The following is a 14,343-nucleotide window of genomic DNA, read 5'->3' as shown; positions in this document are numbered from 1 at the left end:
CTATACTCCAAGTGTTCCACATGTTTATAAGGATTTTTGAGAAACGCCTTCAGCTAGAGGAGAAGGTGGAGGCCCCCGACACTGTGACAGCCCCTATCTAAAATACAAAGCTTCTCTGGGAACAGGAATAGCCTGACTTGCTAATTCAGGATGAAGGGCCCTTGTGTGGCTTTTCATGACGTCTTAGTCTCAAGGACAGCTAGCTGACGGTTGGCATCACAGTCCTGTGGGAGACAGAATAGCAACGGGCAGGTTGATGGGTGTCCTCCCTGAGATGAAGCAATAGAAATAGACATCATGGGTTGGACGTGAAACACCCCCACAGGCTTTGTGTTTGAACCTTTGGTCCTCGGGTACTGGCACGATTTAAGGAGGGCATAGAACCTCTGGACTTGAGGCCACTGACCAGCCTGGAGCACTGGAGCTGACTTTCTGCTTCCCTGTAGGACCACCTGCTCCCTCAGAACCACTGGGGATGAGCTACCCTGCCTGGGTCCGCCATGATGGACTCTATGAAGCCATGGGCTAAAAGCAATCTTTCTTCTCGTAGGTTGCTTCTGACAGATACATGGTCACCTGTATGAAACAATGGAAAGATGGCCTGTCAGGAAAGCACTAGCCACATAGGCATGAGGGCCTGAGTTTGATCCCCAGAACCAACCCATGTTTTCAAAAAAGCCAGGTGTGGTGGTGTGTACTTGTAATGCCAGCACTGAGGAGGTGGAGGCAGGAGGATTCCTGGGGCTTTCTGGTTGGCCTAGTCTAATCAGCAAGTTCCAGGCCAGTAAGAAATCCTACCTCGAAAAATGAGGTGGACCGTGCCCAAAGAACAGCATCTGAGATTGACCTCTGGCCCCCACACTTAGGTCACACACATGTGTACCCCACACAGACACAGACAGACAGACAGACAGACAGACAGACAGACACAGACACAGACACACACACACACACACACACAATGTAGATAGCTATCTAGAGACTCTCTACTTTGACTAGTGCAAAAGTCAAAGCTGCTTCTGATGACCACACTCGTTGTCCTGGCCAACCCTCCTCAGTGGGCAGATGTGAAATGAGGACAAGCTGAGATGCCAGGCCATGCCTGATCCCTGGAGAACTGAGGGATGGAGGTCTTAATGGAGGTCTGAGAAGACCGGAAGCAACCCCCTCCATGCCCTGTGTTCTCTGTTCTCCCAAGGGAGTGATCCATCACAACAATCCTTGGGCTTCCAGAGAAGGTGTTACCACTGAGAACCCTGATCACTTTTTCCTATGGCTTCTTTGGTGCTCTGGGGAGCCCAGGAAAGGCTTGTCTAGGATGTGAGGAGAAAGACAAGGGGCCTTAGGGGCCTACAAGCCAGGCAAGGTTGTCAGGACAGGGACAGGGAGGCAGAACAGTCCTGGGCAGGAGCAAGAGCATGCGTTGTTTCAGTGGCCACTGGGCCTGTCCCCCAGGCACTGATGCATCCGATGACTGGAGGTGCCCATTGTTATCTATGTGTTGATGCCTGTCCTTGGGGGTAGGAGTTGCTCTAGGAGATATTTGTACAGTCCTGATCTTTTTTCTCCTTCTTCTGGAATGTGCTTAGTCATAGTTGAGATAAATCCCAGTGTAATGAGGAACCCTGTGTCCAGGCTCAAGTCATCTGCAACCCTGATTCTGTGACACCAGAAATACTGACCTGAGGTGGACTCTACACCATACCAGTTGACTCTCTGGGACAGAGGACCACTCCTGAGATTCAGAGGCTTAGCCCTCACCGCCATCCATTCCTTCCTGAGGCTCTGACTTGGAGGACAGCCCCACAGTGAGACTTGACAGGCGAGTCCCCGAGGACCTGGGGGACCTTGCCACCACCACCCCAACCAGGCTAAGGTGTAGCTTTAGCATGGTGACCTTGGTCCTTGAATTGGATACCCTGTGCACACAAAGACCTACTGGGTAGAGAAGGAGGCGTGACTCTGGGTAGAATAAAAGTGAACATTTAATGCCACCATAGTCTGATTCTTTTAAACACCAGATTTTTTTTTACAACATTTTATACCTCATATGCCACAAAGTCAGAGACCGTAGTCAGCAAACAACATCTTCACACCAGGAAATCGCACATAGCTTAATGGTTTCATGTCACCAGTTGATGAGAACTATAGAATTCAATTCTTTTCTGGACTGTTCCAGGCAATCTGTTCATATTTATCATGACCAAGCCAACAGCTAACTTTAATATAGTTATGTAAAAGCCCATACACAAAACCCAACCTGCAAACAGACTATTGGGGACCTGCCCAAGGCAGAATAGTTCAAATTTTGACTATTGAACAAATGACTGTGCTTAAAAAATTAACAGCAAACACTTGCGAGCTAAGAACTTAATTTTTAAAACAGCACCAATCCTCTACCCAGTGAAACAGTGACTTTGAAACAGTAACAGTAAATGCCACCATCAACTTTTAAAATGAAGGCTTATGGACTTGTGAAGTTGCTGATTCTGATACAATCAATGCACTTGGGCAGGCCTTGTCTCCAATTTTCCCAGTGGGCCCATTTCTACAGAGAAGCATATCGATATATACATACATACATCACTCATCGTGGACTCACAGCCAGAGCTGGAAGAACCGCAAAGATCTTGGACCACAATGTCCTCATTTTACAACTTAGAAAATCCGAGTTCCCGAAGAGTTGCTTGTGTGTCCCAGGCCACAGGTAGGTCTACTATTGAAAATAGAATTAGACTTGGGGCTTTTGCCTTATGCTCTTCATCTGTGTTACACACCCTCTGTACAGACACACCCACAGATATACACAGACTGGCACAGAGGAGCAGCGTGTGTTCAGGTACACACCCTGGGTGCAAGGTGGTCTAACAGAGAGAGCCCAGGTGCCTGGGCTCATGTCCCAGGTCTGCTGTGAGACCCTTCTGTGAACCAGGCCAGTCAGTGGCTACTGATGTTGGTTTCTTCATCTATATATGATCCTCCCCCACTCTGGAGGGAGCTTCTAATTTCTTCAAACCATGTCCCACCAATTACACCGTTCCTTTCCTTTTCTACTATCCCAGGAGGGCAGCTTTTATGACTCCCACAAACTGTCTACAGGGGGACCCGGGGTCCAGCAAAATGCAGCAGCCCACCCAAGGTTTATAGCTAGTGATGGCAGCAGATGTGGTCCTGGCTCCCTGCCTTCTAGCTCCAGGCTTTTCCTCCTAGTTCTAGCTGCCTCTCAAATGAGACTACTGGCCCAAGCCCCTCTCTGCCTCTCAGAGATCCAGTGAGGGGACACATGCCATAAGTATTATGGGTTGTAAGACTCACTAAAGTGCTTTGGTTTAACAAATAGATAGCTACAACATCTATCCAAGGTGAGGACCTCTTGGGGATCTTGGGGATGAGTAGAACTTAATACTGTCAGCACTTTCCTCAGCGGCTGTGAGGAGACCCAGTCGGAGGAAGCTGGATCCTCTGCTGCCGAGGCCCATGGGACCTGCTTTCCAACTTCATCACCATGCCAACTTGAAAGGAAGAACTTTGTCTCACTCCCTTTGGCTGCCTGCTAGAGTGACAGCCAAGCAAAGCTCTGCACTTGGAGGAGGAGATCCCACCCCAGTCCGTATCCATCCTCCCATCCCTGGCCCATGTCTCCGCTAATAGACTTTGCTGGAGTAAAGGAAACAGAAGAAAAAGACAAACAGAGACTGAGCAAGCACACATTTCAACTCAAAACACATGGAGGGCATAAATAGATCCAGAAACACAAGTGGTACTACAGGGCAACAATCCGAGGCTACAAATCCATGACAACATCTCCGTAAATCCAGCCTGGCAGTGTGGGAGGCTGGCAGTGTGGGAGGCTGGCAGTGTGGGAGGCTGGCAGTGTGGGAGGCTGGCAGTGTGGAGAACAGAGGCAGGAAGATCCCTTCAGGGAAGGTCATTCTAAGTGTACTAAAACAAATGCGTAGTTCCAGGATTGGAACGCTCACTTCCACAACCGTGACACCGGAAATTGCTGTATGTGGAGACTATTAGGCTTGGACCTACCCACAGTACCACACTCTGTCCAATACTGTGATATCACCTCAGGTTTTGCATAGGTCCACCCCAAAGTAGAATGTGTTTGTTCAGGGATGGATAAATTAATTTGTAGGAATTTTCAAAAAAAAACTTTTTCTTTTGAGAGGATATATTGGATTTAAGAGAGTTTCCTGGGCTAGAATTCTGCTTTTATGCTTATGGAAATAATGCAGAATTTGTCATTTCGAAGCATGCTCTGTATGACACACCAAGAAGATGGCTAAAGGATACAATGTATGCATTTTTTTTCTTTTTGCAAACAGCTTTGTAATGTTGTAAAGTGGTTACAGATATTGTTCAGAAAAGGAGAGTGGTACTCCGTGTAATATAAAAGAACACTGTGTTTCTATTACTTAAAAAAAAAAAAAGTAGACCCATTTACCAATCATGCCTGTGAATCTTGCCCTCGGCAGTTTAGCTTGGCACGGAGAACAGCGAGCCAGCCGGCCTCTCCCTCTGCGGTGCCTGTCACACGCGTGTTAGCACTGAGGGCACCTCTTTCAATGTGGAAAGCTGGGCCATGCTGCTAGGCATGACAGTGGATGGCTTTGTTAGCATCAGCTCCTAAAACACAGGATTTTCAACCTGTTTCTAATGGGCCCCAGCTTGGGGTTTCAAAGATAAACTACCCTAAAAGGGAGGCAATGTTTTTGCATTATGTCCAAGGAAAGAACAACATTCAGGAAATCTGTTTCCAATTTTGGAAGGAACTCGTTTTTAGTAATTTATTTTACAGACTAGAATTCTTGGTGGAATAAGGAACCCAAAAAAACATCCACTTCGGGCTCAATTACAGATGAGCAAAGGCCATGACTGCACCGTGCAAACTGTGGACTCTCGCCAACCTCACCTTCCCAATCGGGAAGTCAAGGGCAGACAGCAGGTTCGAAATACCAATCTATGAGGAAGGCTTATGAATGAGCTCAAATTAATGAGGAGCATGAGAGTCGGAAGGCCAGAGAAGGTGGCTGTTCCCCAGGGATATGAGATCCACACCCACGTGGCGGATGCTTTTCTTGCTTAAAGCTTGAATGGAAATCCTTGCAGCAAGCACACACACCCTGAGCACGTAGGTCCTTTTGAAGCACCTTCCTGCACGGCATGAGTGTTCTTCCTGGACACTAGACCCCACGCTTCAGGCTGATTCATGACCAATGGGACTTGGTACCTGCCCGATGAACATTTCTGCTGCCTACCCCCGCCCCTTTCCTGGGGCTGTAGGGTGGTCCTTACCCCAGTCTCTAGCTCAGGAGCCCTTCTCCTGCTCGGAGGTCATCCCTCAGGCCATTGGTGTGTCACTAGGGGACACACCTCTGCATTTGCTTCATTTGTCCCCCATGTTCAGAACAGCAATTGGAGTTGAAACCACAAGGGCCAGCCTTTTTCTACTCTGCTGAGATGAAAGTGAGAAACAGCTTCCTGGGGTATCCAGGAGGGTTCAAGAAGAAGATCAAAGCCTTCAGCTCTCAGGTGGGTATTGAAAGCCAAGACAAAGCAAAGGCAGGCTCCCTGGGAGCAGGAACACCCTTCTCCCTACCCCCAGGTGAAATGAACTAAGGGTTTCCTCCAGGAGGGATGATGCCCCTTGCCTCAGATTTTTTTTTTATTTTTTATTTTTTCAGTTTTACTTGGCTGCAAATAATTCAACCTCAAAGTAAATTCTTTGAAGCTGGGCTAGAGTTGAGGTAATGGACAGAATTTAAGTAAGGCATATGTACCTAAATACTAATTTCAGAGAAACAAGTCCAGCCTTTCTACGGACAGGTATGAAGTAGAAGTGAGTTCCTTGACATTCCCTTTGCCTTTCTTTTTCTCCAAACCAAACCTGGAGCCACCACACACTGGCAGTGTCCTCAGCTGTTAGGACTACTTCTTTGTATTCCAACAGGCAGCTCACGGGCAGGGCAGGGAACAGGTGCATCATGGGATGCATGGCTTCTCCATTAGTTATCAGTGAAGATAATGCAGTATGGCAGATTCAGGTGCTGACAGCTTACTTTGGAGAGGGACAGGATATGAGAACGAACAAGAGATCCACACTATTTCACACAAACATCTCCCTGCATCACAGCCTGTTGGATCCCCTGGGATGCCCTGCCACGTGGATGTGGTAAAGTAACCCTAGTACCATTGCCAAACCACTGATGCTATAGCATGAAGTTGTTTGGAATATATGCAAACAGATCGCCATGGGAGGCAGCTGAGGGCCACTCTCCCAAAAGAACCTGCTGACTGAGGGTCTGCTCTCTACAGATGAGTCAGCAGGGTCTCACTCCAGCAAAGGCACTGGGCTCTGTTGGTAGGTGGCCTGCTAAAGTATTCACTGGGGCTTGATGACCTCAGGGATAAGGGAAAGGGCGGCAGGGACCAAAGCCAAGCTCAGAGATTACTAATCAAATGAATTTCCTCTCAAGCAGGGAATTGAAATCTAGGCATGCTCACTTTTTAAAACTTTTCCACACCAAAGCCTTTCATGAGAAACAAAACAAAACAACACAGAAATATATTCCAAGCCAGCAATCAAAACAGATGTTCATAGTACTGGCATCCCCATGGATCCAGAAGCTTCCAAGAACATTGCTGTTAAGCAGACCCATGCATACATGTGTTAGGAGGCCGAGGTGGGCCCTGAGCCCAGGACTCCTGTAGAATGGCACTGGAGAAGAGCTGTGGAGGCCCTGCTGCCCCAGGAGACCAACTTGATAAAGCTGTAGGATGCACGGAGTGGGGCATGGACTGTTCCAGAGCTTAGACCATCCAAGCAGCAGCTTGGGATACCTTTCCTAAGAACCAACTCTTAGGAATGTGCAAAGCAGGACCTGTGATCCATGGGGTTGCCTTTTGGTCCACAGGGCTGACCTCTAGAACAGTCAAGCTGGTAGTCTCATCTATGCCCTGTCCTGGGTAAAAGAACAAGTGTCATGGCACTCACATGACTTCAGCTCCTGTGCGGTGAGTTCTGCTGGCCACCTACCATGCTGTGCTGGGATACATGTGTCCAGAGAGAGAACTGATGCAGAAATCCAAAGTTCTTTCTCTTTGAGGAGCATCTGGGATTGAGGAGTTGGTTAGTGGGGGAGGGGGGAGGGGGCGAGGATGCTGAGTCCTCTTTCCAAAACCCTGAGCATGTATATGCACAGGCAGGCTGCAGAGGCTCTGAGAGAGAGGAGACTTCTTGGTTCTCCTGGGATACTTGGTTGTTCCAGCAGCCTGTGGTCATCCAATGCCTGACCATTCCATGCCTCAGCCCTATATCCCTAACATGATCCAACAACCCTGAAGGGAAGGGAGTAATCTGAGGCCGAAGTCCTCAGTTTTAGAGGGAGAGCAAGATCTAGGTCTCCCCATTCATTTGGCTCTGTCCTGCATAACCAGGGTTCTGGAATTTAGGGATGTGATTCCTCTCGCTGCCTCAGGACGCCGAGGCTGCAGGGACAAGATACAGAGGCTTTAGGACAGGTGAGAGCTGACCTCTTGCTAGTGGACAGGAAGGACCTTGGGTGACAGAAAACTATGCAACTCCAACCCCAAGCTTCCTTTTACTAAAGGGATGTCAAGTCTGAACCTGGGTAAGCCCAAGAGCGTCTCAACACAGCCAACCTCCACCCTGCATCAATAACACCACAGATCACGAAGACAAAGAAACAGGACTCTGCTGAAGGTGTTCAAGTTTTCCATCCACAGGCTTTGGACCAGAAAGGAACATGAACTTGTTTTGAGGGCTGCAAAGACGTGAAACAAACAAGAACAGGGGCCTGGGTCACCCAGACCCCTTCCCCTTAAAGACATCCCTCCTTATCACTAAAGCTCACGTGCACCCATTCCATGCTCGATCCTGGAACTGTTGACCGACCTGCTGCTCATGGAAGGTGGCATCTCCTGTTCCTTGCCCTTCTAAACCTCCCTGGGAAACACACGGGCTCATGCCAATGCAGTTTCCATGTTCTGAGTGCCCTTCCCAGGATAACTGTGAAAGACAGTTAACATTTATTCAGCTGCAATACTGATTAGGCAATACCACTACAAACACAACTTCGGAGGGACAAACAGCAAGTCAGAACCAAGAAAAAAAAAAAACAAGCTGCAAATACATTTCCAAAACTGGGTTGAGCTTTCGGTTTTGATGGTTTCTTCTTGACTAGCACCATCCGGACACAAGAAAGTACGGACACAAATGTTTGGATAATCATAAAGATTTGCAAGGCACTTAATCCATCATTCTGGGTCGTCGAGTTGGTGTTTGGCTTTCAATGGCAATCCCGCGTCACCCTCCCCTTCCTCACCACCGCAGGGTACGAGTCCCTTCGCCAGCGGTCCTTAGGTACAGAGTTCTTCAAGGTTCCTCAAAGTGCTTTCTCAGTCCCACGGGTTTTCCCATCGTTTCCGCCTTCCACATGTTGGTGTCTTTACCCTTCTTCCCTACAGAAAACAAAGGAAGCATCGCCTTCCGCGCCTCGCTCACTCCGGACCTGCCACCAACCTTCATCCTCATCCTAGTGTCTTGAGTGTTGCCTGGGAGGGTGGTGTCCTGCTGAAGTCCTCGGGAGCGAGGGACTGACGGCTTGGAGCCCACCGGTCCTTATCGGCGCCTGGAGGTGATGTCAAAGCAGGTGATCATCATGAGATGGGCCTTGCAGAAGTTGACACGACTCTCCAGGCGCTCTGTCACGCCCTCCAGCGCCTCCAGGTACTCCAGGGAATCCAGCTGCAGGACCTGTTCCAAGTCAACTGAAAGACAGAAGAGAGCTCCTGGAGACGGGAGAGCTACTTAAAGGAAGGGCTAACTCCCTCGCCTCCTCTGCGCTAAGGTCGCTGAGTTGTGCAACATGACTACCCCCTCCTGCCTGGTCTTCAGCATCCACCGGGGAGAGGCACGCACACCCACCATGGTTTCTAGCTCCTTAACATTCGGAGACAGTTCTGAGGAATAGGGAGGTGACCCCAGCTGCCTCCAACACAGATTCATGAGGTCCCCACTCTACTCCTCTGTTGACCAAGGCAAGCAGCTCTTGGGGGCTGTGGCAGCAGGAGTCTCCCTTTCAGGAGTGATGTCACCTGAGTGACATGCACAGCCCACCTCCCCAGAAAGAGCAGGTTCCTGTTCCTGTGCTACGTGTTGCTGCCCCTCAGGCTGGGAATCCCGACTCTGCCTCTTTTCCTTGGTTGGTTTGTTTTTGTTTCTTAGACAGGGTCTCATGCAACACAGGCTGGCCTCTAACTCTCTGTGTAGCTGAAGTGGGCTTAATCTTCCAGTCTCCCTGTCTTTTCCTTCTGAGAGCGAAGGTGGTCAGCATGAACCATCACCTGACCCATTCTCACTCACGGGTCCCTAGGGGGTAGATATGATGTTGGAAACATGTGTATTAATAATTAAAATCCTCTTGGGCTCAAAAGACAAGTTGAGCCGGGCGGTGGTGGCGCACGCCTTTAATCCCAGCACTCGGGAGGCAGAGGCAGGTGAATCTCTGCGAGTTCGAGGCCAGCCTGGGCTACAGAGTGAGTTCCAGGAAAGGCGCAAAGCTACACAGAGAAACCCTGTCTCGAAAAACCTAAAAAAAAAAAAAAAAAAGACAAGTTGAGACATATAGCCATGATGTCTTGCATTGGGTTCAGGCCTATAGCACTGAAGGTCTTTGCCCATTCCCTTCCTGAGGGGCAGAGGTCTGGGGTCCCTTTGCCTCATTATGGCTTAGCAGAGTGGTAGACAGCCTGGTCCCAGTTCTAGGGGTCCTACAAAGGGGCCACATGGGGAGTGCACCGTGGACAGCAACTAATGGGTGTGGGCGGCCTGGCAGGGACTTGACACTGGATTCGCAGCTGGGCAATGTCACCTCAGCTGGCATTATTTCCTAAACAACAACACAAGTGGAGGAGGTGATGGCGCCCCTACCCCGCTTCTCCTGTCTACCTTGAGGTACCGACAAGAATGAAAACACAAATGAGGTGAACGTGCAAACCCCGCTACAGAAACACGAGGGGCTGTAATGGAGTGGCGCTCTCTCTACAGGGGCAGCCCTCCATCTCGTCAGAGAGGGACCTGGTTCAAGGTCGTATCGCTAATAAGGACTGCGACTGGAAACAGATCCAGGGCCCCTGCATCTCAGCCTGGTATAGTGAAGTGAGAGCCTCACCCTACCGGAAGCACACCAGGCAATATCTCAGGCCCCACCGTAAAGAGGCAGCAGGAGGAAAAACTAAACCGGAGGTGGGCCCCAGCACCTCGCCATTCTAGCACGTCCTGCCACCCATCAGGGAGCATCAGCACACCGCCTCCTTGAATTTCTTCCCCCATTCCTGTTTTAAATTTATCTTTTAAAAAAAAATCTGTATCTTCCTCTTTCATGTAACCTTCTAGCTAGTTTTTCTCAGCATCAAAAAAAAAAAAAAAATACTGACTCTTGACATGTACCAAGGCAGGAAGAGAGAGCAATCGCCCCCTCCAACCATCTGAGGCCCATGTGTACGGATATGTAAGCTGATTCACATCCAAGACCAAAAAAAAAAAAATGAGTTTGGAACATGAAGACCATTTTCAAGCCTGCCTTGGGCATAAGCGGTTCTTGAAAAATAAAATTCTAAGAGGCGGTGAAACAGGGGTGCTGCCTGAGGGAAGCCCTGTGATCAGGAAGGACCCAGGCACCCATGGGGGAAGCCGATGGGAGCAGAGGAGGAGAAAGAGGCATCGGGCTGTGTGCTCATGTCTCAGTCACCTTTCAGCCCATGCCCTTATTCCTGGGTTCATCTCATTCCACCTGAGATGAAGACACTGGTAGGTGGGAGAGTTGTGTCTTTGTCCAGATCCCCAACCAAAGACTTAACCATGGACCACGGAAGCAAGCATGGAAGTTTCTACTGCCAGGAGTATCTAGTTGACTAAACTATGGGATAACTGCAGCTGTTCCCACCAGATGCCAAACTCCTCCTCTGGGCTCTGCAGCATAAGAACTCAATCTAGCCTAGAACCACCCTGGGAGACAGGCACGGCCACTGTTCTTCTTCACACTAAGGAAACCAAGACCCAGAGAGTCAAACACCTTACCCAAAGTCACACAGCCAGTGTGTAGCAAAAACAAAACAGTATCCAAATCAGGTCTGTGGGCTCTTGAGCAGAGCTACAGATGCAACCCCAAATAGTAGGATTCTCTGCCCTCTGAGCTACCAAGAAAGAGTGTGATGGCAGGTTATTACACTCAGCAGGCACAGTCGGGAGCTGGTAGATCCTGGCCCTTCTGGACTGGTGTCATTTCCACTCTGTTTTTAAACCAGCTCTTTGGGACACAAATCTAAGCTGCTAGGTAGGCTCTACCTGTGAAGTTCCTCACCAGCAGGGAGCACCAGGAGGGAGTGACATGTAGGAGAAGAGTGTCCCAAGAGGGACGCGGGTAGCTGAAGGTTGGAGGGAAGAGTTGATCTGGAAACTGGGGGAGAGAGTATTCATAATGCTGCTGATATATTTTACCCATCGACATAGTCTTCCAGGATTGGTCCCATATCAGTGTAATAGCCAGGGCAAAATTAAGCCTTATTTTACTGTAAATGGAATGGCTAGGTACAAAGAAATTAGAGACGATGCAATCCCTCCTCAAAAGGAACAGTAGCATTGTGAAGAGTTATCAGGTGGCTAATATCACTTGGGCTTTGGCTTAATAACTCCAGGGCTGGTTCTCGGACTCCCACGGCCCCCGGGAGCAGTTTGAGGGTGTCACATTCTTGTCTGTCAAGAGATCTACAATTCTGGTCCATTTTAGGCTAGATAAACCTAGTCTGTGGCTTAGGAGTCTTCCTGTGGGTGATCTTCTCCCAAGGGTAGGAGAGATAATACATTGCACTTTGGATGCTTTGAACTGAGACCCTCAAAGAGAAGGCATCTTGCACAGGAATTCTCACCAGCCTGCTGTTGCCCTAGCCTGACAGGATTGCTGCTCTGCCGGACATCTCCATCCCACGGGCCCCATGCCTCAGATGCAGACCGTCTATGTGGCTGTCGTCCTGGGAGAGACTCCCTAGATTGTGTCACTGGGGACCACAGTGGCAGCAAGGGTGGACAAGCGTCAGTGGCCCTTACATTCATGAAGCCACTTGTTGGGGTCCAGCATCAGGTACTGTTTGGTCGCTTCCAGCTCCTTCATCAGCCACTCGTACTTGGCTCGGACCTCAGCGATTCTCTGCTGCCGATGCTCCAGGATTTTCAGCTTGGCGTTGAAACACATGACCTCCTGCGCACAGAGGAAGAGGTGGGCAGTGGAGGGGGGACAAGCAGAGGGCCTTGTGCTCTGGCTCAGCCCCGCAGCCTCCTCCAGAAGGAAGGACTGTGAGAGGCCGATGATAAGAACCCAGCTTCCCAGAAGCACGGCAGAGATCCTTGTGACCTCGGCAGACAAGACACTCAACTCCTGGGAGAATACTGAAGGCTGTTCTAATCTAGAAGGTACACGGCCCCTCAAAATGTTGGTCTGCACTAGGATCTCAAACCTTAAAAGAAGAAACCAGAAAATTCCCTCAGCCCATCAGGCCCCAACTCACTGGCTCTTAAGGTGTTTCAGAAAAGGACCACGCGGGGCCTATCAAAATCTGTGGCTGGGACCACAATCCTCTGTCACCACCCACTACCCATACTGAGCCTCGAAAGGCCCTCCTGGAGTTCTATTCTTTAGCACAGGACCTGTGGGGAACTGTGACCCTTGGGCAGGAAGTGGCCTCACCTTGCTGGTGCCTCCTCTTCGTCGCTGCAGGCGCTCCACATCATCAATTTCATAGACTTTAATCTCAAAAGGTTCCCCAAGCCCCCTCTGGGTGCTCCTCAGGGGGCCGTCCACCCAGCGGACCCCTGTGCTGCTGCTCGTTTTCCTCACAGGTGAGGGAGTATCGAGGGACAGTGCCGGGATGAGCCTCCGCCTCTGAGAACCTAAGACAAGAAGAAGCCCCGGGAGATGCCTGTGAGCTTGAACACGAGGGAGAGCATAGGGTCTTGATGAGCATCCCTCTTCAGCTGCAGGCACAACGGATGACATCTGCCATCAGCTTTGGAGCCGTGTTTGGAACCTCCAGCCTCCCACTACCCCTTTGCCCTCTTAACTCATCATTTGCTTCATCCAAAGATGAGCAAGATCCTTGCTTGACCTTTAGAGCAACCAGCTACCAAGCACTCCCAGCATCCAAGAGTATGCAGGCAAGGACAGGAGCCAGGCTGGCACAAACCCCGGCAGGGCAGGGTGTTCCCATGAAGTTAGCAGTATCTCCGCTAGGGGAACCGTGTCCTAGTGTTTGGGACTATACTTGGAAGACCATTGTAAATGATGAATGTCCTAACCAATCCAAGAAGCCCTCTACTCTGTGAGGAAGACCACAGGCTGTGCCCCCCATCAGTCATCCTCCTCTATGGGGCAGGGAGGGGCTGGGGACGGAACCTCTGGCCTCGCACACAACAGGAGAGTGCTCTGCCATCACTGATGGAGTTTTCCCCTACAGACAAGCCTAATCCTGCCTGATGTAGACAAAGCATCTCATTTGATGCCCACATGAGATGAGACAGGTACCAGGATGGCAGGCAGTCTTCCTGATGCCTTAGTATTTTCTTCCTGTGGGGAGGTTCATGGGTGGGTATGGGTGCTCATGCACATGTGGACAGGTGTGTGGTGGCCAGACGTCATTCTTCAGCCATTGTCCACCTTGGTTTTGGAGACAGGGTGTCTCACCGGCATGGAACTTGCTGAGTAGACTAGGCTGGCCAAGCCAACAAGCCCCAGCGATCCACTTATCTCTGGAATCGGAGCACTGAGATTACAAACATCTGACCTTTATTTTCTCTCCCCTTGCTTCCTTCCTTCCCTCCCTCTTTCCTTCCTTCCTTCCTTCCTTCCTTCCTTCCTTCCTTCCTTCCTTCCTCCCTCCCTTCCTTCTTCCTTCCTTCCTCCCTCCCTCCCTCTTTCCTTCCCTCCCTCCCTCCCTCCCTCCCTCCCTCCTTCCTTTCTTCCCTCCTTCCTTCCTTCCTCCCTCCCTCCCTCCCTCTCTCCCTTCCTTCTTTCTTTCCTTTATTCCTTTTTCTCCTTAATGTAGGTTCTGGGGATTGAACACAAGTCCTTATACTTATGTGGCAAGCACTTAACTACGTAAGCTACCTCCCTAGACCCAGAATTCCTTACTTCATGCATATGTATAAAGGCCATGTATTAACAGCCATTAATTGGTTGCTGGCTTGTGGCACTTTCAGAGGGTGACAGGACCATTTTCAGGAGGTGACAGAACCACTTTGAGAAGGTTGGTCCTGGCGGC

General features: G+C 49.9%; 1 protein-coding gene across 2 annotated transcripts in view; it reads right to left on the bottom strand.

The window, feature by feature from the left end:
• Positions 1 to 1,967: 1,967 nt before the first annotated feature.
• The window catches only part of Kif26b (kinesin family member 26B), a 429,378-nt gene continuing 417,002 nt past the window's right edge, over positions 1,968 to 14,343 (bottom strand). For both annotated transcript variants that reach the window (XM_052737777.1, XM_052737778.1), the window contains 3 exons: positions 12,774 to 12,976; positions 12,137 to 12,287; positions 1,968 to 8,799 (listed from right to left, as the gene is read on the bottom strand). In XM_052737777.1, coding sequence (XP_052593737.1) covers positions 8,651 to 8,799; positions 12,137 to 12,287; positions 12,774 to 12,976 — 503 coding nt within the window. In that variant the 3' untranslated portion in view covers positions 1,968 to 8,650. The remainder of the gene's footprint in view (positions 8,800 to 12,136; positions 12,288 to 12,773; positions 12,977 to 14,343) is intronic.

This window comes from Peromyscus californicus, unplaced genomic scaffold, assembly GCF_007827085.1.
Source record: "Peromyscus californicus insignis strain IS unplaced genomic scaffold, ASM782708v3 Scaffold_14__1_contigs__length_90479793_seg_2, whole genome shotgun sequence".
Classification (NCBI taxonomy): Eukaryota; Metazoa; Chordata; class Mammalia; order Rodentia; family Cricetidae; genus Peromyscus; species Peromyscus californicus.
This window is presented reverse-complemented; position numbering and strand designations above follow the sequence as displayed.